We start from the raw sequence: 23,243 nt of genomic DNA on the forward strand, positions 1-23,243 counted from the left end.
AATTTTAATGAAACTTTTATGATACCATTTGTGGTTAATGGAGAATAGGTGGAGAATTTCAATCAGGTACAACAGTGGAGAGGCTCGAAGAAGCGACAAGACGCCATGTTGTCTGGAATTTTTGGCGCGGCGAATTGTTTAAATAATGCGAAATGGTACTGTAATTTGCTTAATTAGGTCCTGTCATCTGTTATATATGCAATGACGAAGGAGGATATAGGCAGACTGCTTGTGCCGACTCCTGTCTAGCCGTACTTTGACGTTTCACCGCGCCAGTTACAAGAAAATGTGCAACTTTCTCTGCAACACCGAAACACACCAATATAAAGATCGTCCAAACTTCTACGATGAAAGATATGCCAACTATTTAAAGCATTTGTAAACATTTTTGCCCTTAAATGCTTGCCTCCATGGTTTTCGATCGTTCTTCTCCGATTCTGTGAACGGAATGAAATATCAGCTGATAGGCTGCCATGCTGATGGCGGAGAGGAATGAAATTCAAACCAAACTGACAAAGTGATAGATGAATTGGTATTTCCTGGCGGCTTTACAACCACCACGATTCACATCAAAAGCCGTACAGGCGGTACAGGCGCACCAATGCCACCGACCGGCAACACACGCCGTATGTTATTTGAGGAATTTTAATTAAAATCGAAATGGGACCCAATCCTAATGCGCCGAGGGGAGAGTGTGCACTTCCTCGAAGTTCTTTGCCAGGCACCTCAGGGTATCCATCTCTCCGATTTTGTCGTATCTTACTTTGGTAAAAATCATTAGTGGATAAGTGTAACAGAGATCATTGTTGGTGAAGGGAATCGTTTCTCTCGCCGCACGACGATGTCACAAAGAACGAAGCACACAATGAATTATTATTGCCACACAGTAGGAAATTTGGGAATGATTTTGGCGTCCAATTTTCATGAAAAGAAACACACTCTGAAGATCTAGGTAAGGATCATTATTATGTTCTTCCACGCTGGTACAGCGATAAGCAGAAGGTCACCAGGATACACCCCGGTGACGGGCATATTTAGTGGTCCGGGCTTACTCCAAACACAGGCCAACCAACGTCAGTGGACTGTGGTAAAAATTAAAAATTGGAAAACCGGACATTCACCGCACACAGCGAGAGGTGAAGCGCTGTGAAACTTCGCCACGTTAACCGGCACGAGACATCAACCAAAAATTGGATGTCTCATTCTGCAACCATCAATAATGGCGAAATGATTCCGTTTAAGCTCGTCTTCGGCTTTTTCCATGCGCCAAACTACTGCTCGCTTGCAGGAAAAAGCAAGCGAGCTACAAAAAAGATTCAAAAATCCAAAAGCAATTCTACGCATGAAAAACTTTCACGGCATTATTTTGGAGAATTGACCTACGGCGGTGGATATTACCGTCACCACCGGCATCAACGCTTTTCCGAAGCGTTTCGATACGCCTGATCGGTTCCTTTTGGGCGAAAATATAGCCCGTGCCCGGGCAGCAAAATGTGCCAATTTCAGCCATTTAGTTGCCGTTGGTTGCGTATTTATTCGCTCACCGTTTTGGGGTGGGCAGCGGACCTCGCGGCAACCGCTGAATTCATTCACACCGACGGTTGAGGCCGGGTGTAATGTTTCTTGGGAAAAGTAAACTTGACTAACAAATTATTTCGTTCAACCGTAAGCTTGACGAAAATCGTGAGATGAGGAGAAAAAAAAACAAAGAAAAAGCACACCAAAAAAACACACACAGCAACTCGATGAGCGAATGCTAAAGCACTGCCGTGGGACTTTGCCCTGTTGTTGCCGCCATCAATCTTGCGCGTGGCTAATGTACGCCACCGCACAGTAGTAAATAGCAATATCCATAATGAGATTACAACTCTTGGCCATATTTGCGACATAATTTCCTGGTTGTCGTGGCGTAAAATAAGCTTGGCAATTAGGTGTGTACAAGGGAGCTGCTACTCGGCGCTCTGTTTATTCTCTTTCGGTGGAAAAGCTTGATGGCAAAGCTCCTTTCACGGGAAAGCGTACTTTTCACGCGGTGGCGATCCTAGATAATATCTTATTGGGTAACTCCCATTTAGAGCAAGCAAGAGGGGTACAGCAACGATGTACCAAGTAGATGTGGAAAGCTCATCTCCATCGGGCCAGAAAAGAGCTTCTCGTCGAGAGCATTGAACATGCAGCAGGGCAACAACATTATACATTCTTTTCAATGAGTATGCTTCCGGTAGCTATTGCACCAGCTTTGTAACGTTTTTTTTTTGCTCCACCCCGTCAGACGATGCAGTTGAACCAAACAGATTCACTTCCGCCGGTTGTTAAGGAAGGATGCAACAGCAAACTGAATGGAAAAATGATCCTTCGGGAATGCTTCTGAGGTTGCATTCCGTTTGGGTGGAAGTTGGAGATGGATGTAGAAAGCGCACTGTGAAACTACCGATAGAGAAGGGAATGAAATGAGATTGCTTTAAAAAATATATGTTCAACATACAGTGACGGATAAAATAATAAGACCACCGAATATTATAAAAATTAAAAATTATGCTTATGGAGCAAAATTCAACGAGTCGAGCGGTTTTTTTAAAGATAGTTAAATATCTCTAAAAACCGGAGATAGTATTAAGTAAATTAGAAAATTGAATCTAAATACCATTTTGTCAATTTTATGAAAAGATTGCAAAAAAAATCTTAAGCAATAGGGTCTCATTTAGTTTTATGATCTCCTCCCCTAATTCCGGTTATTTCCTCTTCAAAGTTCTGAAATGAAACAGAGGCTAGTTTCTTTTTCTTTTTAATTCTAGAGCTTTGAGAGGTCTTAGCTTGCTTTTTTGGGCTTCCTTAACATGATACATGATACGTAACTGAATCCTAAAAATTAACGATCGGGACGGGATTCATTACCCAATCCTGTCGTGTGAGGAATATCGACCGTATTTTGTTGGTTATTTTGTAGTTATGTAGTTGTTTTACGATAAAAATTGTTTAATCGTAAGTTTAATTTTGTTTTGTTTTTTCTTACTCAATTATTCGGTAAAATCTAAACAAAACATAAAATTAACACGGTCCAGATGTTGCTGGAGCTTTTCCTATACTTTGCAAGCGATATAGCTAATAGAAGTATTGAAAATAGTAGTTTAAAAAAAATCATAAGTATGATCTTACTGTTTTGTCCATCACTGTAGCGCACACACCGCACTCGGGCGCTTCTTGAAACATAAACAAACAAAAAGGGCTATTTTAAGGAACGTTTAACGTTTAGGGCGGCAGCGTTCCCTTCACATAAATGGTGAGAGATTTACACCATAGTTTTCCACCGAAACACTCTCAAAACAAGATGCCTTCCTAACGCCCAAAACTCGGTGGGTTTGCCTCTTAAAGATGTATCAACACGTTTTCATTGCTGTGATGGAGGAAATAAATCACGAGAGCGGAAAACTAAATAAAAAACCTCCTCAACACACACACACACACACACACAAAACACACATTCATTTCAACGATCGGAAAAAGGGCCCTTCGATTATAAAAGTTTTTCCCCGAGTGATCGGTTCTACCTTTGCCCCGGCCAGGTAGATGGATGCCTGCATTATGTATGCAAAAGGCGCACATCGTTCCTGGTCGCTCGCCCTTACAGGTTTCGCCAAATCGTTGCCGTAAAAGTTACATCAAAAAGTTATGCTTCCCTCGTACCTCGATCAAATTTCCTCCCCTCGAACGAAGCGAAAAACGAAAAAAAAACTGCGGGCTGAACGATTTTAACGATGGGCCGTAGATCAAATTCGTCGTCGGCACAATCACGGCAATCATCGCGGCAAATCGGTAGCCCGGTTGCCATTTTATTTTAACCCGACCGGGTGGTGGTGGTGGTGGTTCAACATTTTTGCCAATTGGCCTCCTTTCAAAAAGTTGCATTCAACAGAGACAAGATTACCGGCTAGAGGGAAAAGCGAAAAAAAAAAAAAAACACACAAGGCGGCGCATACTGGGGGTGGCTAGTTTTCTCGCCCCATTTTGTAGGTAGTAAAATTGCTCTCGCTTAAAAAGTCAAACTTCCGTTCAAACCGGAAAAGGTAAAAATGCTCCAACAGTAGGGTTGGAAAAGTAGTTACTAGAAGGGAGAGAGGGAGGGAAAAAGAAGGGAAGCAAACTGCTTTTTCGGTATTATTTTTACCGCCTAACAGGATGCACCACAACCATGGCACACACGTCCGCCGATAGATTGGCTCAGGAAAATTCGGACGAACTGAATTGTGTTGCTTCCGATTTCGGCACTGTTTCGGGTTGCTGCTTCTTTAACTCTCCGCTGATGCAGTTTGAAAAGATGGTAGTGGTAGCCCGAAATGCGTTAAGCAAATTTTAGGAACGAACACTTTGAGAAAGGAAACGATGCAAAAACACAACAAACCACCATTGTGCAGCAACATGCTGCTGCTGCTGCTGCTGTTGGGTCCCGGATGTGTATACCGTTGTGCAGTACTGCGTGGCATCAACAATGGGAACACATTTCCGCGAACTGCAGCAGGGTAGAAAGGTTGCGGTTACGGATTCGCATTTGCACATTTGCATTCGTTGGCCGATTTCTGCCCCAGTCCCAGGCAAACCTCGTTCGTCCAGAGCCATCCCAAAACTATGCAAGTTGCAAGTTGAGACTCCTCGCTAGTTTGAAGCGTGTTCAGCTCCAAAACGGGGCGCGAGTTTTTTTTGTTGCTTCTTCTTCTTCTTCTTGGCTATTTAATATTCAAGAAATGGTGCTCCGGTCCGCTTTAAACCCGATGGTGGTAGTGGTTTTCCGGCGATGAAGTAAACTTTCGGGTAGATTTCGCCACCCTATACCACCCGTCCGACCGACCATCATCTCATCATTGCAATCGACCGATATCGTCGCGGCTTCCGTGGCGTTTTCCCGAGGCCGGTGTGCCCGTCTTCCCGAGTTCCGGTACTCGTTAGTCACCGTCGATTTCACCCGAATACGACCGGAAATTAAAGCCAGCGGGATAGCGGCGTGGAAAATTGGGCAACCATTGCACTCCCTGGCAATGGTGGGTGGGTGGACAGCCACGCAGATTCCGCACTGTCGCGACTTTTCCACGAAGAAACCACGCCGTCGCACGCACGGTCGCTGCTCCCGTTGGGAGGCGCGAGTGTTTTTTTTTTCTTCCTTCTGTTGGTTAAATATGTTTTTAACTCGATTTTTGCCATTCTACTGTAAGGCTGTGGGACAGCAAAAGAGGTGGAAGGGGATGAAAGGGGGAATGGCACGGCGGTACGATTTGATAGCAAAGATGGAAGTTTTGTGAAGCACTGGAGTGCGTCTGCGTGCTTTGGCTTCTGACTGGCAGTGCTTGTGTTTGAGGTTTTTGCGCCAACCAGCATCTCCGTTTCCTGGTGTAACGCTTCCAGCCCGGGAATGTTGCAGATAGATTGTGTGTGTGCGAGTGTCTGTGTGTTAGTTTTTTTTAATTCTTTTTCTTCACTTTCACTCTGCGATAAAGAGGGTAGGAGCGAAGACGCAGCATTCGTTGTGAAGGATTTGCATTTTTGTGCGCTTCCCAACGGAACAAAGTCAAAACTGAACGCGGCAAACTATAAAGCGTTCGGTGAATTATGTTATTCCCAGCATTGCTTTGTTCAAAGGGGGGTAGAAATACTTTTTTTCACTACCAAAACAGGGACAAATGGGGAAAAAACTATCTCAGAGCCATCCTGACAATTGGAATATAAAACCAAACTAGCGGATTCGCGGATAAATATGGCGGGTTCTAGGTTAAAAGGAAATTTGCCATAATGCTTTCAAGGAAGACATTTAAAAGAATGGGCAAATAAATGGATGATGCATATGCATTATTCAAAAGTGGCATAGCACCGTTTGATGCATCTGTTAAGCATTTTTTAAGCTTTAAAGCAACACTAAATATGATCAAAAATATATTGCTCCAGAGATACAGGGTCCTGCAAGACTTCAGAGAACTTCATACTCTAAGTCTCCTAGATCTGTACTGCTAGAGGGGCCATTGTAGAGTCCGATTTGACGTGGAGCATGAAGCTTAAATCTGTTGCAGAAACAAAGTTTTGAATTTCACCAAAGTCGGCCTGAAGGCCAACACAGGGAAGCAAATCATCCTTCAATATCCGTACATCGGGATATTTTCACACCGGCATCAGCGTCAATGAAAACAGACGACAAAACCACCATTTGATTCCACCAGGCCAAACATCGGAATACGAGCCGGAAGCTTGGTTTGAAACTTAAACTTCACCTACTCAAAAATCCTCAAGCCTTGTCTGGTGAAATGATTCGATGTTTTTGGCTATTGGAGACAGCATCGACACTGAACAGATTTTTGAATTTCGCTGTTCTGAAAGCAAGACTTCTTTCATGATTCCTCGCATACATTTTTTTCCGAACAGACATATTGGCTTTCTTGGCAAGCTGCTTGATGGAATGTATCCGTACGCGTGATCCTTGGAAGTTTTATCATTTATCGCATATACATCCTTATGCACCTCGTAACACACAAAAGCTGCTCAAGCACATTTCACTGCAGACGATGGAAACAGTCATGAACAGGCACACTTGCTGCTACCAAACACTTGTCGACCCACGAACCTTTTTTTTTTGCAAGGCGGAAATGAGCTGACCGAAACAGTCGCGATTTCCACCTCCCATCTTAAACTAGCCCAGCATGTGTATTGTTTCCGATTGCTGCAGCGCGAACGAAGGAAGTCACCAATGCATTGTCTCACTTGGCGCGTTCTTTGTCTTCCAGGTTCCCAACGGGATCCGGTTCGGTCTGATAACGACAGAACAAAAAGTCAATCTCTTGTAAGTGCAGTGTGTGAAAATATCAAGTATAACAACAACAAAAATCGTGAGCAGAAAACATTGAACGCGAGCGAATGGAAAAAATAAGTGAGATCGGAAAACCCCCGCTCAGAAAATTCATCCGCTTTGCGGGAAGCTTGGTGTGTGTGTGTGTGTGTATTAGAATAGTTGCTAAAAGAATGTACCCCCGTCGGTGTGGTTGGGTGACGGGAAATCATTTCATCTTTGGTCACATCTTTGTGGCATCCCAGCAGTACAACCATTCACCGGGAAGGGGGAAAAAAGAACCTCCCTCAGAACAGAAGAGATTATGCTGTGGAAGAGTGCGGCAATCGGAATGCAGTTCGGTGGCACAATGCGCACTTGCCTTTTGTGTGTGTGTGTGTCTGTTTGGCGTGAATTGCAATGCAGTTCACAGTGCCAGCTGCAACAAATAGAACTGTCCTTCCGAATGATATATGAAGTGTTCCATTGGCTGGCCGATGGTGCATCCCACCACCCCCAACATTTTCACCCACAAGCACGTGAAAGCTGTCCGGTTTTGCCCAGCAGTTCCCATGCAGCAGTATCTTTTCTGCCCTGATCCGTGCAATAATTGCTCAATGTGCTTACACTGTGTCTGTACTTGTGAGTGACGGACGAAGGTGCGGTGGTGCGGTGTTTCGGACGTAAAAAGCAAAACATGTACACCGGTATCCGGTACGAGAGCGAGAAGGAGAGGAAAAAACGATGATTTGGGGCGAGTGAGGTTTTGCACCTATTTTGTAGGTAATTGGATTTTTCGGTTTGGTTATTGATCGACTGCACATATATGATGCGGGCCGAACCGACTGGAGAATGGCATCGCCTGGGAATGCAATAGCTAACATCCACTCCCGTTTCAAGGATCATGTGGTATTGCCCGATGCCGGATACGGTACTACGGTATTGTATCGGCCGGGGGTGCAGCAATCCTGGCGGTCCAGAGGATCCGATCGGGGTGCAAAGTTTTAATTAATAAATGGTTGAGGAATGATAAATATTTCAAAGCCAGCCACCAGCAATGCGGTTGCCCCGTTGGTTGCCTTCATTTGAACCAATTTAAACTTGACTTATGTGGGTGTGTGTGTGCGTGTGCATTCTTCATTGTTCGTGGGCTTTACGTTTTGTAAACGAATCTATGTATTCGCTTCCAATTACTGTACCGAATTGTTTCTCCATTCAGCCTGGCTCCATTGTAGTGTGGTTCGCGTCATCGACAGTCTAGACAATCAACACGTGTGAATTATAGCATTTTTATTAATAAAAAAGGGGTTTGTTTGTGTTATGAATCTCATTAACAGTGAATAAATCATATCAGCGCTTGATAAAAAAAAGTCAAAGTCAATATAAAAGTACCCAAAGAAGGAGAACTATCGAATAAAATTTGTTAATTTTTTTAACATGCATTAAGTTTCACTCAACGCAAAAAAGAGAGAGGCAATCCTTTACAAGAACGAAAGCTGATGAAGTAATAAATGGACAACAACTTCGAACCAAAATTGGTTGTATAAGGGGGGACGGCAAAAACCCTTGCTCTGGACGACGCTTCTGGATTATACCGATAATTTGTGGATTTATGAGATCACTTCGGTCGTTGTTCCTTTTTTTTTGTAACTTCGTTTGCTAATTGAATATTATTCATTGCGTTCCACAATGCAACCAATAAAAGTGTAAAAAAGTAGTAAGACACACGGAAACATACGCACGCAATGCTGTTCTACAGAGCATTGCACCAAACATTTTTACACCACATTCTTTTCATCACTTTCATCACTTGTATTTTTGTTTTTGCGCCTCCCGGAAACCGTTGAAAGGTATCTGGGATAAGCTTCGGGCATTGACAGCGTCGTCCAGCCTTGGTAAAGGTCCCCTTCATGTGTGCCTGCCTGTGTCTGTGAGCTGGCTTTTAATCTTTTAATTAATATTCTGTTCATACCGAGGCGCGGGTCATTCAATTGGTGGCCAAAGCCAAAACCCTATCACCAACCCGTTTTTTTTGCTGTTGGCTTAATTCCAGCCCTCCGAAATCGTGTACCTGTGTGCGCCGGTTTCCCTGGAGCAATCCCCGTTTGTTGGTCGGGAAATTCATGGTAATTTCGTTGTTCATTCAATTAAAAACGGCGGCAGGCTTTGTAGCGCGGGCCCTCGGGTGGAAAATCACGATTAATTTATTAACATGTCACACTACTTCAGCGTGCCCGTTTTCTGGTACACAGGAGGGGTTTTGTGCTTTTTTTTATTTGGTTTTGCCATTACACACTCACAAAAAAAACAACAGGCTACCACATTTCCTCACACACATGAGGAAAGAGCGAGAGAGAGGCTTTAGTTTGAGTTTTATTTTCATAAATAAAAATTCACCAGTTTTTTTTTCGCCGAACCCCTTCGTGCATCACCGGTCGGGTTGGCGTGTGCCAACATCGGTGAAGTGGTTTTTGCGCGTTGCTATAACCTATGAACCGGAAAAACTTCACTCACGGATTACGTGCTTGGCTTCGTAATCGATTGGAGTGGGGAGAGATGCCAGCAAAAAACAAAGCAAATCACCCTCGAGAGCAAACGGCTTGCTGCTGCTACTGCAGAGGGGTTGGCTGGTTGACTTTTTTTCCCGGTGAAGGACTGATAACTGATCGAAATGTGTTTCCACAACGCAATGTCGCGTTCGGTTTGTTTCGCTGATAGATACCAACCATGCAAAGGTGCATTAATTTGGTTAAAAGCCGTACAGCACTAGCAAAAATGTCACACACATTCGTTTTAAGCAAATCTTTATCCTGTGAGTGCACACTGAAGCGAACGTATTGTTTGAATACCTTTTCGGTCGTGATTGTGCCGCAGCATAACCCACGTAACGTTGGTAAGACGCATTATGATGCACTACTACCGTGGACTTCTGGTTTCGAATCGACCAAAGTGGAGAAGGGCTGTGGTAAAAAAAGGCCGCAAATAAAGCGGATTGAATCAACAAACCGTTAAACTGTTCACGCGTCACACCAACGCACGGACTAATGCGCTAACACGCCGAGTGGCTAAAAATAGATAATGCGATTTGGCTTTGTCCATGGAGGCGCCCGGTACTTCACTCGGTAACACTGGATGGATGGATGGATGGATGCCGCGATATGCCGAAATCGCGCGAACCGTGTGCCTGATCGACACGCCGAACCTTGACTGACCGGTGTAGAAGTGGCACTACACTTAGCAAGCATCATCCATCGTGCGGGAGATGTTCTGCTCTCGTTAAGCAATCGCATATAAAAACAACCAATCGATTTGAGCTCGAATGGTTTCATTTGCGTGTGTGCGTGTGCGTGCATGAGTGTCTGTCTGAGTAGGCAGAAGCGAAAACCCTGCTTTATTTTGTGTTGATATTGCTAGTTGGAATTAGCACTAGCGCTCAGATAAATTTCAAATTATGAATAAATTAATGTATTTCTGTTATTTGAATCAAAAAATCTACTACAACTTGAACCAAAATAATAAATTAATAACAAGTACACATATCAAAAGGCTTACCTTTTCTGTTTGTTTTACTCAATACTACAGACGATCGGACGTAAATGACACAAAAAGAAATCGATCAAAAGGCACACAAAACACATGACGTGAACGTGGCATAGAGAAAGTTAAAAGAAGACAAGAACAGTCCTACAACAAAACAGCAAAACCACGAATCCCGTAACTACAGAACGTAGAACGTAGATGGACAGAGAGAAAAACGCCAACACACACACACACACGAGTTACCTCGATACTTTTCACAAATCCACCTCACATACTCAATGGAGGCGAACAGCTCGTTATCGTAGAGTCCCCGGTGTTGGGCCGCGGCCGCCTCGTTCGTCCGCTCGATCGCATCGACCGGGGCCCGCGGGAAAAGATTCTCGAGCAGATTGAATCGCTTGCGCTGCTCCCAGTACGAGTACCGTACCGGGCGCACTTCCGTCTGGTTCTGCACGACCCGGTTCATGTAGGAATGGTACAGGGCGGCCCGATCCCGCACCGTACCGGTGTACGATTTCAAACTTTCCATAATTGCCACCGAGCGCGTAAGGTTGGTACAGATGACGGCAAGATGTAAGCTGTTTGCGATGCCGCTGGTGGTGGTGGAGGTTGGAGCAGGGCCCGGCGTACTAAGCCCAGGCTGCTGGGCAATAGTCGATTGCCCTTTTTTTTTTGGTGTGCAAAATCCATCCGTTCGAAGAGCAGGTATTCCCGGGTGGTGCCAATAAATCCCCGGCAGGTGAGGACGAAGGTTTGAGGGGACGGGTGGTGGTGGGGGTGGGGAGGTGCAAGACAAATTCCCAACGAGATGGCCCAAGGCAGAAGACGCGGAAGAAGCAGTTGATGACGATGATGGTGATGGTGATGATGACGAAGCAAAAGCGGTGGATGCAGTTTGGAGGGATGAAAAAGCAGGATATCAGGATATTTATGTTTGGTTCGTGACTGTTGCTTTTTTTTTTGCACCGACGATGCACTTAGTGCACACACCCAACCGGGAGGGAAATGTTTTTTTTTTTCCGGGGATGGTTTACCATGCATGGTTGTTTGGCTTTCTCAAACGGATGGCGGTGGATATCGTTGTGTGGACTTGGAGCTGCCACTTCTGCTGCTCGTTACTACGCCACACGCTGTGGCCAACGTGGGGGAGGATTTTTGCCTGTTCGTGACTTCATGTTCGTTGCATCAGCAAACTGGTGCAGTAATTGATTTGCTCCGGCTGTCTCCGTCCGCAGAGCTTCAACCGGGATGGAAGGCTAAGGGCAAAAAAGTGAAACCCCACGTCTAGTTGCGTAAGCAAATCTACCGAGGAAGTTCTACCAAACAAGCTGGGCTTTAGGACTGCTCGATTAGCTCTGATTAAACTGGGAGACAGACGTAACGGATGGACACGGATGGTGGGAGCGTAAAGGCAATTATTTATGATCTAAACTTTTCGAGGTTTAGAATCTATCGGTTTTGCCCCTTCGGTGATCAGACATAAATCACGGTGACCGGAAATGGATTCTACCGACCCTCTTCTTCTTTAACTAAAAAATCCACCTCATTCGATTAGGCTTCGGGTCAAAGCGGAACGGCACGAGGCGGATGCTGAACCAAGGGGTGCGTGAGCACCGAGGTGGCTGTGGAAGGTACCCGAACCAATCTATAAAGTTAATTTTGCGCTATAATTCACAAATTGCTTTGACACCGGAACCGAGCTTGACCACCAGAACCAATACCACCAGGCTCCCGTTGATAGCGCCACCGGTCAAGCGTAACGAACAAGGCAGAAAATAGCCTACGGGATGGGAAAATTCCCGCCGTACTGGCAAGCGCAGCCTATTGGCAGCCGATTGGTGTACTCGGGCCATTTCTCGGTAGTGGGGTGCCCGGTGTAAAGCGAATAACCCCAACCCAACGCCAGCCCTCGGGAGCGGTTCAATGAATGACACAAATTATATGCACCGTTTTCCAGCCAACATGAATCGGGCGTGGAGCCTGAGCGTTGCTGCCTGCCTGCCCGGATCGAGATTAAAGAGCACCAGTTCAGGAAGTTAATTCAACAAACACACACACACACATACACACTGCCCGGGCGCACATTTTCGTCGCGGCCATAATGGTTTACGAGGGTTTACCCGGGAAAACCGGCACAAAACCAGAGTTGTATAATTAGCCATGCAATATGTCCGATCACGTATCAATGGTGTGTAGTCGTTACGTTGGTGACATAAATTATACTTTCGCTATGCCTGTTGAGCCTGGACAAACATTCGGGCTACGGGCTCCGGTGGTGTGGGTGTGTGTTTGTGTGCCCGCTTAGATGGATGAGCTCGAATAAATCAACCATATTTTTCAATGCTTCGCTGGACACGCTAGGATGGTGTGCTGGAGGGTGGGGATGTATGTTTGGTTTGGTGTTATTTTTTTTGTTATGGAAAACACTAGTTGGAAAGATAAATTTTTGTACCACAAGCCAGTCACGGGAAGGGCAGACAGCAGCCCGAAATTAAACAAATGCATATCACCCCAGCAGCCGACTGCTAAACTGACCGCAGTGCATGTAATGGTGATTGGCGTTGATCGTTTTTTGATCGATCGCTTGCAGTTTTCAATTCTAGCGACCGATTCCAAATCACCATTTATATCTGACCATTGTCGAGCGCAAGTAATTACCCATTTGTTCGGTGTTCGGTGTCCGGTTGGAAACGTTCTCAGGTGTGCATAATTTGTTACCCACCCCTCAACAAACGGCCCACAGCCATCGAAATGCAATAAACCGAATGAAACCAATTCCACGGTTAAACGGTAAATCAAATTGTTTTAAATAAACATTCATAGCTCACCGCGACCCGATCCGTTTGACCGCATCACCCACCCATCCCATACAAAAACAACCGGAGAAAAACCCCGTTCAATGTTAAAAGCTCATTTCGGTGCGTGTAAATGAGCGCAGGCCGACTATTTTAAACTATAAATAAAACAATCCACACACGCATGAGCTGGCACCTGATAAGTGCTGTGCAAATTGAATTGTAACGTTTGTCAACGCTTGTGCACGTGTGTTTGCTGGTGTGGCGGTCACTTGATCACTTTTCCAGCAAATTTACCCCGCGCTAATATGAATATGGGCGTGCATTTGCGGTCGCTAGCCATCGGTCAAAAGTCCGGTCCGGTGTGTGTATAAACCACGTGGACAAAAAAAAAAACAAGAGCCTCTCGATCCATCACAAAAGATACGCAATCAACCTGCCGCTTGGCCGGTGCGTGCAGCAGGAGTTATCGGTCGGCCGAATTTATATATTTGTTCTAGCTAATCAACCACAATTGTGCAAACTGATCCTTGAAACCGAAAACGGGGCAACTTTTTGCTTTCCCAGCAGCCACGAAAAGCCGACACTCGGTGTAAACACACTCCACGTCGAAGTGTAAATATTTGTACGAAATTCAATTGTACCGTGCCCGAGTTGCGGGTCGACCAGTACGTTGAAAAACAATTCCATAATTTACCTTGCCCATTTTTGGCCAGCTTCGTTCTGCACGATGAACCCTTCGCCTTCGTAGAAACGAATACTACACTAAAAGGATGATTAATCATTCAGCTCGAAAGCATGAAAACCAATTCCCCGCAATGGTAGGGCAATGGGGACCCCCGTCGGATTCGCAAACCTGGGCATACTGGGCAGGATCAGACAAAACCCATCCCGTACTCTCGGCCGAAAGCCGGAGGAAGTTTTGCTGTTCCATTCTTTGCACTAAAATAACTTCAACTCACGGGCACGGCATTTCTTAGCCGCCTTAGTCTTCTCGGGTGGCAGTCATTTCGAGGGCGGTTCAAACCCAAGTCTGAAGCAATTAAGTGAAGTTGAGCATTTTTCGCATGTTCGTTTCATTCTCGGGAATTATGATTCAATTTCTGCTCTTTTCCCTTTTTTGGTTCCCGAAACAAATCTTCCACCCGCTTCCAAATTGGCTCCGCGGCAAGGTGGGGTTGTTGGGTTGGGTGACCATCATGCTGCTTCAACTTTATTTGCCTTTTGGCAAACGATGCTACGGCCGCATCTACACCCGAGCACGGACATGTACGGGCACTAGGAATCTTTGTTGGCAGTACCCCGTTCAAAAGGTATGGCGGCTCTCCGGGGTAACGGAGTGGGAACACCACGAGAAGCAGTTGGTGGTTTCGCGTGCACTGCTTGTACAGCGTAATCTGTAACAAGTCCCGGGAGGAAAATTAGCGTAGGAAAATTGCACCAAAGCCTGGACGATGTTAGAGCTCCTTCAGAGCGGAGCGAGTGGTGCGCACAGGGGTTTTGGATGCTCCACTAGGCACGTCGTGAGCGGACGGGCATTATTAATTACTATTAAGATTCTAGGTACCGTGTCTGCTCGTGTGCCGGAAGGAGCAAGTTTTATCCCCCTACCACTTCCTTCTTCTTCCGCCCCTCCCCCTTGCCCCCACGATGCACAAAAGAAGGTAACGAACGTAAAAAGACGTCAGCATCACGTGCTTCGATCAGGCTCGTAGCTGGAAACAGCTTTGAGCAGGGAAAGATCAAATGATTAGCTAGTTTCTTTTGTGGAATCAGTTCTTTTTCTGCTTCCTCTCCATCGATTATAAGTGCTCCATGAACAGGGTAATTACAGTGTTCGAATATGAATTGTGCAGCGGCGTGTACTTTCGTTTGAAGGCCTTTGCCAACAAGCAGGTGTTAATGGTGTTATTCAGCGTCATATCCTGCCCCCAAACATAAACCCCCCGATGTACCAGATTCTCTTGCTTGGTTCGATGAAGGGCGAACAAATTACAGGTAAAGTTTTCACGCTGGTTTGGTTCCAGTATGCATCCGAACATGAAGTACGTTAGGCATCCTTGCTATCTTCTACGAGAGATAGCGTTCCGATGAGTTTTTTTTCCAATTGCTATGATTTGGTATGAATATTTAAGATTGTTTTCTACCATTGTTAGTTTTTTTACTACCAAGATTGTTAGTGTGAGTTTAGCAATTTGCACTCTATTTTAACGCTCACCCTGCATCGATGGTACTTTAGACTCCGTTTGTTATATCGATCGGCATACAACATTGTATGCCGGTCGCAGCTTGCCATTGTTGCCACGCACACCAATCGAATGCATACGCGGACAGACAACAGGTGAACAAACACACTGTACTCACAGTTATTCTTTACCTCGTGGATCAAGTAACAGGTACAGAACCAAAAAGAAGATGGTGAGAAGGAGGCGAAGGAATTGGCGAATGGGAAGCGGATGCATTGGTGGATGAAGCGATGATGTACTTATAGCTATCGTAAACGTTACTCGAGTGGTACTCGCAATGTTTGTTGGCATCACTACTACTATTCATACCATTGTTATTATCGATGTTATCGGTGCCTTCACCAGCTTCAGTACCCTCGACAGTGCCCGCCGGTTCCGCTGGACTTGTTTCTATACCGGTCCCACAACACACACAAATACAACAAGCAATTTCACCCGGAATGGCATTGTTTGCATTGTTTTTCACACGGTGCAGCGACGAACAAAAAGGTTCGGCGGTAACACAATATAATGGCGTTAAATGGGCGGATTTTGTTTTGTTTAACGGCAGTGCAGCAAACGAATTCCGTTGACGGCAGCGATTCGATTTCGGGAAGAAAAATGTGATTATCACACGTACGTGCGGACGCATTCGCGCATATCAATTCAATCGGGATGTGAATTGAGAGCCCACAGCCAGCCAGCCAGCCAGTCAGCGAGTGCCCGCCCAGAAAACACGATGATGACATTCCAGATGGTGTCGGTAAATGGGAACACAAAACCCGGGAAAGAAAAAAAAGGAAAAAAAGGACAAAAAGAAAGAAGAAGAAGAAAAAATTAACAAAAATGAGCAAAATCAACAGCACAAACAAAATGAATTTATAAATAAATCAACAAACATATAGTACATACACACACGCAAAAACAAAGAGAAAACAAACAAACACACACACACACACTCGTGTACAGTACAAAAGACATAAAAACAAATTAAAAAACGCTATAAAACCACCCGGCCCGACCGAAGCAACAACACTATTGACCAAATCCATTTATTGTACGATTCCCACGCGTGTACTCAATGGTTGGGCGGAAGTGGTAAACGTCCTGGGCCAGGGACAGGCGAATGAAAAACATTTAAAATTCATTAAAAACGAACATACAAAAAAAAGAAAACAAAAAAGCGCAGTAAAAACAGCAAACAACTGAAGATGAATAAATAAAACTCGTTGCAACGAGACGACCACGCGGATAGACATCCCGACGGTAGAAGTACTGCTGCGAAGAAGGGACCGCTCGGCGAGATGCGAATTTTCAAGTGTGGGAGTGATTTTTTTTGTTTGGTTTTTTGTAATGCCAGAGTATAGTGACTTTCGTTGACCCTGCACATTAAAAGAGCAAAGCGACGAAGGATCGAAACTCGACCATCTTGCTATTGCTAAATATTTGCTGTGCGTATTACCGTATACTAGATACATTCAAGCTTTAGTGTGAGCTCTTTTTATGAGAATACCCAGTAACAATACCCGAATGTAAAAAAAAGCCACGCAAAATAAGAACTAACGCATACTGTCCACTTACCGTCTTCTACACACATTAAGCTGTCGCTCATGAGCTTCAGCCCGGTTGGGCACGCGCAGGAAATCTTCGGGCTGTTGGAGTTAATTTGGGGTGCCGGCAGGCACAGATGCGAACAGTGGCCGTTCACCGCCTGACAGTGGTTTACACCGTCCGGCTGACGGTACGGATGGTACACGTGGATCGTCATCGGGTGTTGCAACTAAACAGGGGTGGACAGCAACAAATTGAGAATGAATTAGAGATTGCGAGGTGATGCGAGGTCCGTTTTGCTTTAACGCGAGCGTAACTAAGCAGTTGCGGTAGTAAAAACGTAGCAATCGACCGCGCCGTAAAGCGGGCAATATTATTACCATGTGCATTGCTGTCACCGGTTCGATGTCTTTGCCGGTGAATTTGTTCGCCTTGAACACGGCTTCCTTGTCCCAGTCGGTCCAGTACACCCAATCCTCGAACGTGGTAATCGAAAACGGATGTCGCAAGTAGTCCGCCGAGTAAAGTATTACCGAGCGTTTGGAACCATCATAGTTACAGGACGAGATAACGTTCAGCTTCGCATCGACCTAACAAATGAGAAAAAAAAACCCCGAAAACCGTAGCGAGAGTTGTGATGTGACTACCAAACTGCGGTAAAGCAAATAGTGACAAAGGAACCTTACCCAGTACACACGCTTTCGCACCAAATCCAACGTGATGCCGTTGGGCCACTTTACTTCGTAGCTTACGATCACTTGTCGGTGTGTACCGTCCATACCGGCACGTTCGATTCTTGGGTTAGTGCCCCAATCCGTCCAGTACATCCATCTAGCGTGTGGTAATAAAGAAAAAACAAACGAAATTGATTGTGCTTTGCCCCTCTGGTGTAGCTTAATGCTGATGAGTCACGACACTACATACCCGTCAATTGGATCCAGTGCGATAGCGCGCGGAATTTCCAAATCATCCTGTATTAAAACCTTGCCCATGTTACCATCGAAGTTGGCAAGCTCGATCGATGATTGTTTTATGTCCGTGAAGTAGATGTGATTGTAGATCCAATCCACCGCCAAACCGTCCGACGTGACGAGCTGATCTTTAACAACGACCGTCTTGTCTGAACCTTCGTCAATGGGGGCCCTGAGGAATGGTGGAAGAAATTATTAGCCATTTAATATGAAAAAATATATACCTTTCACCTACTTGTAGATTCGCTTCTCCGAGACATCGCTCCAGTAGATCATTCCGGTGCGGAACACGAAATCCAGTGCGGTGGCCGATTTCGTATCGTTCACAATCGACGTCATTTCGCGGTGATCGAGCGAAATCTTGCGGATATCGTGACGTCGGGCAAAGAGCAGCGAGGCGTGCCCTTCCGTCGCCTTACACCGTGTGTGGTCGCGTGGATCGCGTAGATAATTGTCCATACATTCACACTTGAAGGTGCCAATTTCGTTGATGCAGTTTTGGGAACATGATCCCGGCTCTTCACACTCGTCGATGTCTACACAGGTTCGATTGTCGGCTAATTTGAAGCTAGAATGAAAGCGCGAAGCAATTACAAAATTGTCCGCCCGCTTGATGAACACTAAACCACCAACGTACCCCGGTTTACAATCACAGTAAAACCCAGCAGGTGTATCCACACACAGCTGCGAGCATCCACCGTTGCCCTGCAGACACTCGTTCTTGCCACACCGGTCGGCTGGTTCATCCTGGAACTCGGGACAGTCGGGTTTCTTGTCGCAAACCTTCGACAACGGTATACACATTCCTCCACCGCAATCAAACTCTGTCTTGGGATTACACTTCTCACTCGGACTTTTAACTGTAGAGGGGGAAAAAATTGAATGCAAAATGCATGCATTGTAAGGATCGGGATGTAAACATTCTTTGCAGGCGGTCCTATAGAAATGCCCCCGGGAAAGCATTGCAGAAAAATGAGGCATTTACTTACTTCCACAGTTCTGCTCGTCACTACCGTCGGAACAATCGTTTTTGCCATTGCAGTAGAAATGTCCATTGATGCAGGTTTTATCCTTTTTGCACTGGAATTGATCTGACCGGCAGGTTACATTCTGACATATCGGTGGCATTTCATCGTCACCCTTCGGACAATCCTTCTCGCCGTCGCAAATCCAACTCCGGTGGATACAGGTGATACGATCATTGCATTGATACTCCAGCGGCAGGCAGGTGGAGAAGGTCGGTGGTGGTGGGTTGGCACAGCCCTACAATTATAAACGAACACATATGCCCACATGCGAGCAGATTGAGCAAATCAGGTCACCATCATATACAGCTCTCCCACTCTATTAAAGCGACATTTACCCTTTCGTCGGAACCGTCCGGACAGTCGGGCTCGCCATCGCACCGCCATTTGCTGGTGATGCAGTAGTTTTCCGCGCAGGCAAACTGCTTCAGTGGATCGCACGTGCTGGGTTGACAATTTTTCTCGTCCGATCTATCACCACAGTCATCATCAAGATCGCAGGCCCAACGTTTCTGTATGCAACGCCCGTTCGCACAGGTGAACTCATCCGAGCGGCATGTTTCATCTGAGGACACATTGTAAAAGGGTTAATAGGGAGCTGAATATAATGCTTTAAAGCTAGATTGGACATGGGAAATGTGTGGGAAGAGTCTACAATCGTTTCGGTGTTGGTATTTCGTGTACGTGTTGTGCTGAAAGGAAAAGCAGACAAACATATCCGATAGCATGTATAATTTATATTCAGTCACGCCAAGTCAAACACTGCTGCATCCGTGGATGCTGGTCGCAAGGTAAATACAGTTAATGTACTCGTCTCGTATTCCCTCGACAGCAGCACGGTAATGTGAGCTAAACAGTTGAAAGACCTTTTCGCACACACATCCACACGCCATTATGCCTGACGGTGAGTTCCTGCCGGTTGCACAACGCCTTACCGTGCAACATGAGATCATTTCTAGTGTGGAGAAATTGCAGGCGGCGGCCATCATAACGCTATCCCAAGTCAACCGTGCCCGTGGTAGTTAAGCTCGTGACTCGGACACTAGTGACTCGCAACCTAAGAAAGCTACCCAAAGCACACGCGCATGGCAAAGCATAAATGGAAAATGATAACATTTTATTAAAGTTGGTCCGAAAGTTTGCCCTCCTCCCGTTGTGATTTCCCTCGCAAACGAGTTTATCTCTCGAATGTGTCATCTCTTCTCAGATTCTACCGAGCAATACACATCGCAAGCGCACGGTTGTTGTGAAGATTTACAAGCGTTTTTCATCCGAACGCGAGCGAACGGACAGCGTGTGTCCTGTAGGGTTGTTTATGGCGGCGCAAGCAAACGAGCAAGCAAGAAGAGAGTGCATCGGGTTGAAAGGGTGCCCCCGATAAGAAAATTTGTCCTTTCCTTATGGCTTTTGGGGGAAAAGTTGTTCGTAATGTTGGTCGTCGTTTTTTCTGCCGTGTTTCGTTCATTGTTGTTCCCTCCGGTACCGTGTCGCAAGGAAGTAGTTTTTCGTTCCTGGTGCAGAAATGCCGGGAAGTACGAAGTTTGCGTTACAAGTCGTGTAAAATATTGTGCACCGTTGCGACGGAAGTTTGTACCGTGTCCGCAGGATCGTTCACCATCACCATTACACGAACGATGCACAAGTTTTCCGCTTCTTCGCCGAAGCGATGTCAAATGATTGACACAATCGAATTGTTTGATAACTTTGTTAGGTGCAACAGTGTGCCTGGGTGCAACATTTTCACCGGGCGAGCTTTGACAGACGGTGCGGATTTTGTGTTACAATCTTGCCGAGCAAACTCTTGCATACGCTTATACTTTGGTTCCAATTTATTTGGGTTCTAATATCCTGTTGTTTTGAAAATTTCCACAAAGTACCATTACGGCAGCTTCATTTTCTACCCATTTGAATGGACAACAAATGTTTATCTGCAAACAGCACAAGGTAAGGCACGTTTCTCGCACAGCTCGAAATTCAATTAAAAAGATGAAAATCCACCAAAAGAAAAGTGATGCACGGTGGGATAACGCACCCGAGAATAAGTATCATTGAAAACGGATAAACTTAACCCTTAACGGACCTCGGCCGGTCCGTGTGTGTGTGTTTTTTCTTCGACAACTTCTCTTTCCGACTTGTGCTGCTGTAAGGTGGAAGGAGTTTTTTGTTGCTCTTTAGGACGCTAACCAAAAAGAAGGTCGTGTGAAGTGTGGAGTAGATGATAAAAACACAAAAAATCCGGTTAAAATGGGCACTCACACCGAGCGAGAGGATGGCGAGCTTGCCATCAGGGTTTTGCGTGAAGTGGTTAGCCGTTCACATGGCGATAACTTGAACGCGTTTTCAACAACGGTCGCAAAACATGTGAGCATATGCTGCGAATGAAGAATTGCCCGTACGCGTCCATACATTGTGCGGGATTTGCTCAGTTGAAAACAAAATGGAATGCAGCACAGCAAAACATCAACCAACCAAACACACACAGGGAGGAAAAAAAATCATAAATGGATTAGAACTCGCCAAGTGTTGACCACTTTTCATCTAACCCTCTTGTTGTTTGTTGATCCTTTTGAAGCTATCCCGAAACATTCTCGTCTGAATGTGCTTTGGGGGGAAAGGTTTTGTTAGATTGGACGTTGGACAGCAGGCAACCAAATCAATTTGATCCTGTATAGCCAGTATAATACAAGAAGCGTTGGTTTTGGACAAGGAAGAAACATCTTGAACTTCAAGCCATTGCCAAAAGGCGCTAGGGTAGTTGGAATTTTACAGGTTATCCTTAAATGGTATTGGTGGCCTGATGTGCGCCTGTTTTCATATTTGCGGGAGCTATAAAATGGGATACATTATATCTGCGTCCTATTTATCGCACCATTTGAGCAGTAAACCTTTCTATAAATGTTTTGCTAAGAGAGTTGCTTTTTTAGCAACGTATCCAATTAAGTTTTGTGTGTATAGTGGCATGTACAATAAATTATGTTACGTATGAGGAGGTTTTTACTCCTATTTAACACATATATACCTTACACATGTGCTTTAAGCTCGACCCATTTGTGAGCATTTATCAAATGACGCATCAATATATCAGCAACGAGCGTTGTGGAATCGGCCACCGTTGCAGTGTGGTTGGCAAACGCGAATAAACGCTGCCAGATGGTGCCCCCCCGATCGCCTGGAGCAGCATATCTTTACGATAGCTTTTTATGATCCATCTGTCGCCCGTCGGCGCCATTGTTGTTGTGCCATTGTTAAATGATGTGTACAATCGCCGCCAGCCATTCGAACGGCTTCGCGATCATGTGTGCCTCCGCATGTGCGTGTGTGTGTGATGGCAAAAGATGCAGTACAGTCGCGCCACTATGGCGGCCCAGCCATTTTTTAGAACCTGCTCTCAACCGGCGGCTTCCCATAGTTTTATGATAAATGTCTAATAAAATTCCAACTGTCTCAACCCATCCACGGCGGCACGTTGTGGCTGTGGCGGGTGGGGCATGATGCGAAAGGCGTAAGTTTGTGTACTTTGTTCCGGTTGTTCCGGAGGATGTTCTGACCTTGCGTCTACCATGGTGAAGGTGATGGTGGCGGTAGAACACATTCTGCAAAACATTCCGGGCCCCAAAACATGATGGGTATGCGCTTTTAAGCGTGCCGTGTAAGACAGCAGGCGTGCAAGGCTTCGGGCGGACCGTGTACGTTGCCCGTACATCTTACCAAGAAGTTCGTTTTATTTTGAAAGTTTGCCTTAGCCTTAGCTTTCGGCACTTGGATGGCCGTACACCGGAAGGGCGTAAGCGACCGTCACGCAGTGCAAGAAAAAGCAGCATCGGGGTAAGCAATTTATTTTTCACTCGAAAATTCCGTTTGAAGATGACAAAAAGTCCGCTGCAGAAAGTGTGACAGGGTCAGAGAACGGCGGCAGACTACTTATGACAGGCGTAGAATGCCTCCGTACGTCAGAGCGATAGCCAGGCACCAGCACAGGTAGGCAGTGTGGGCTAGGTCTCCTCACACGTCCACGAGGACAATGTCTTATAACAGGTTCGGTCTACCGTGGCGGGTGTGTTAAGAAGTGCTAAGACTTTATTCGGAATCCTTTACCGAATAGCTTCATAAGATGCTCCTGTGCTATGGACCACTGACAAGCAGCAGGCCAATCTCGACGACGATGATGATAATGCCGACACGAACGGCAAGAATGTGCAACAGAATGCTGGAAATGTCTTGGTACATCCTTACTGCTACCATTCTTCATCCGGTGTGTTTATAAAGGTCAGCCTCATGAACGTACTGACATAAATCGTGTTGGCTTTGCACTGTTGGCAAAGCTTTGGTTTTTC

General features: G+C 45.6%; 1 protein-coding gene across 25 annotated transcripts in view; it reads right to left on the reverse strand.

Annotated features, from left to right (window-relative positions):
• Window positions 1–23,243, reverse strand: part of LOC118504572 (low-density lipoprotein receptor) — a 159,407-nt gene that overhangs the window by 12,155 nt on the left and 124,009 nt on the right. For 23 of the 25 annotated variants that reach the window (XR_004905317.1, XM_036039193.1, XM_036039194.1 and 20 more), the window contains 10 exons: window positions 19,248–19,474; window positions 18,874–19,147; window positions 18,522–18,744; window positions 18,120–18,452; window positions 17,838–18,056; window positions 17,600–17,744; window positions 17,294–17,503; window positions 16,944–17,142; window positions 15,693–15,773; window positions 10,586–11,005 (listed from right to left, as the gene is read on the reverse strand). Coding sequence is in view for 24 of the 25 variants with exons in the window: in XM_036039193.1 (XP_035895086.1) it covers window positions 10,586–11,005; window positions 15,693–15,773; window positions 16,944–17,142; window positions 17,294–17,503; window positions 17,600–17,744; window positions 17,838–18,056; window positions 18,120–18,452; window positions 18,522–18,744; window positions 18,874–19,147; window positions 19,248–19,474 (2,331 nt within the window). In the remaining variant the exon portion in view is untranslated. The remainder of the gene's footprint in view (window positions 1–10,585; window positions 11,006–15,692; window positions 15,774–16,943; window positions 17,143–17,293; window positions 17,504–17,599; window positions 17,745–17,837; window positions 18,057–18,119; window positions 18,453–18,521; window positions 18,745–18,873; window positions 19,148–19,247; window positions 19,475–23,243) is intronic. The other 2 variants (XM_036039213.1, XM_036039214.1) reach the window with 2 other exon arrangements.

This window comes from Anopheles stephensi, chromosome 2 (genome assembly GCF_013141755.1).
Source record: "Anopheles stephensi strain Indian chromosome 2, UCI_ANSTEP_V1.0, whole genome shotgun sequence".
NCBI lineage: Eukaryota > Metazoa > Arthropoda > Insecta > Diptera > Culicidae > Anopheles > Anopheles stephensi.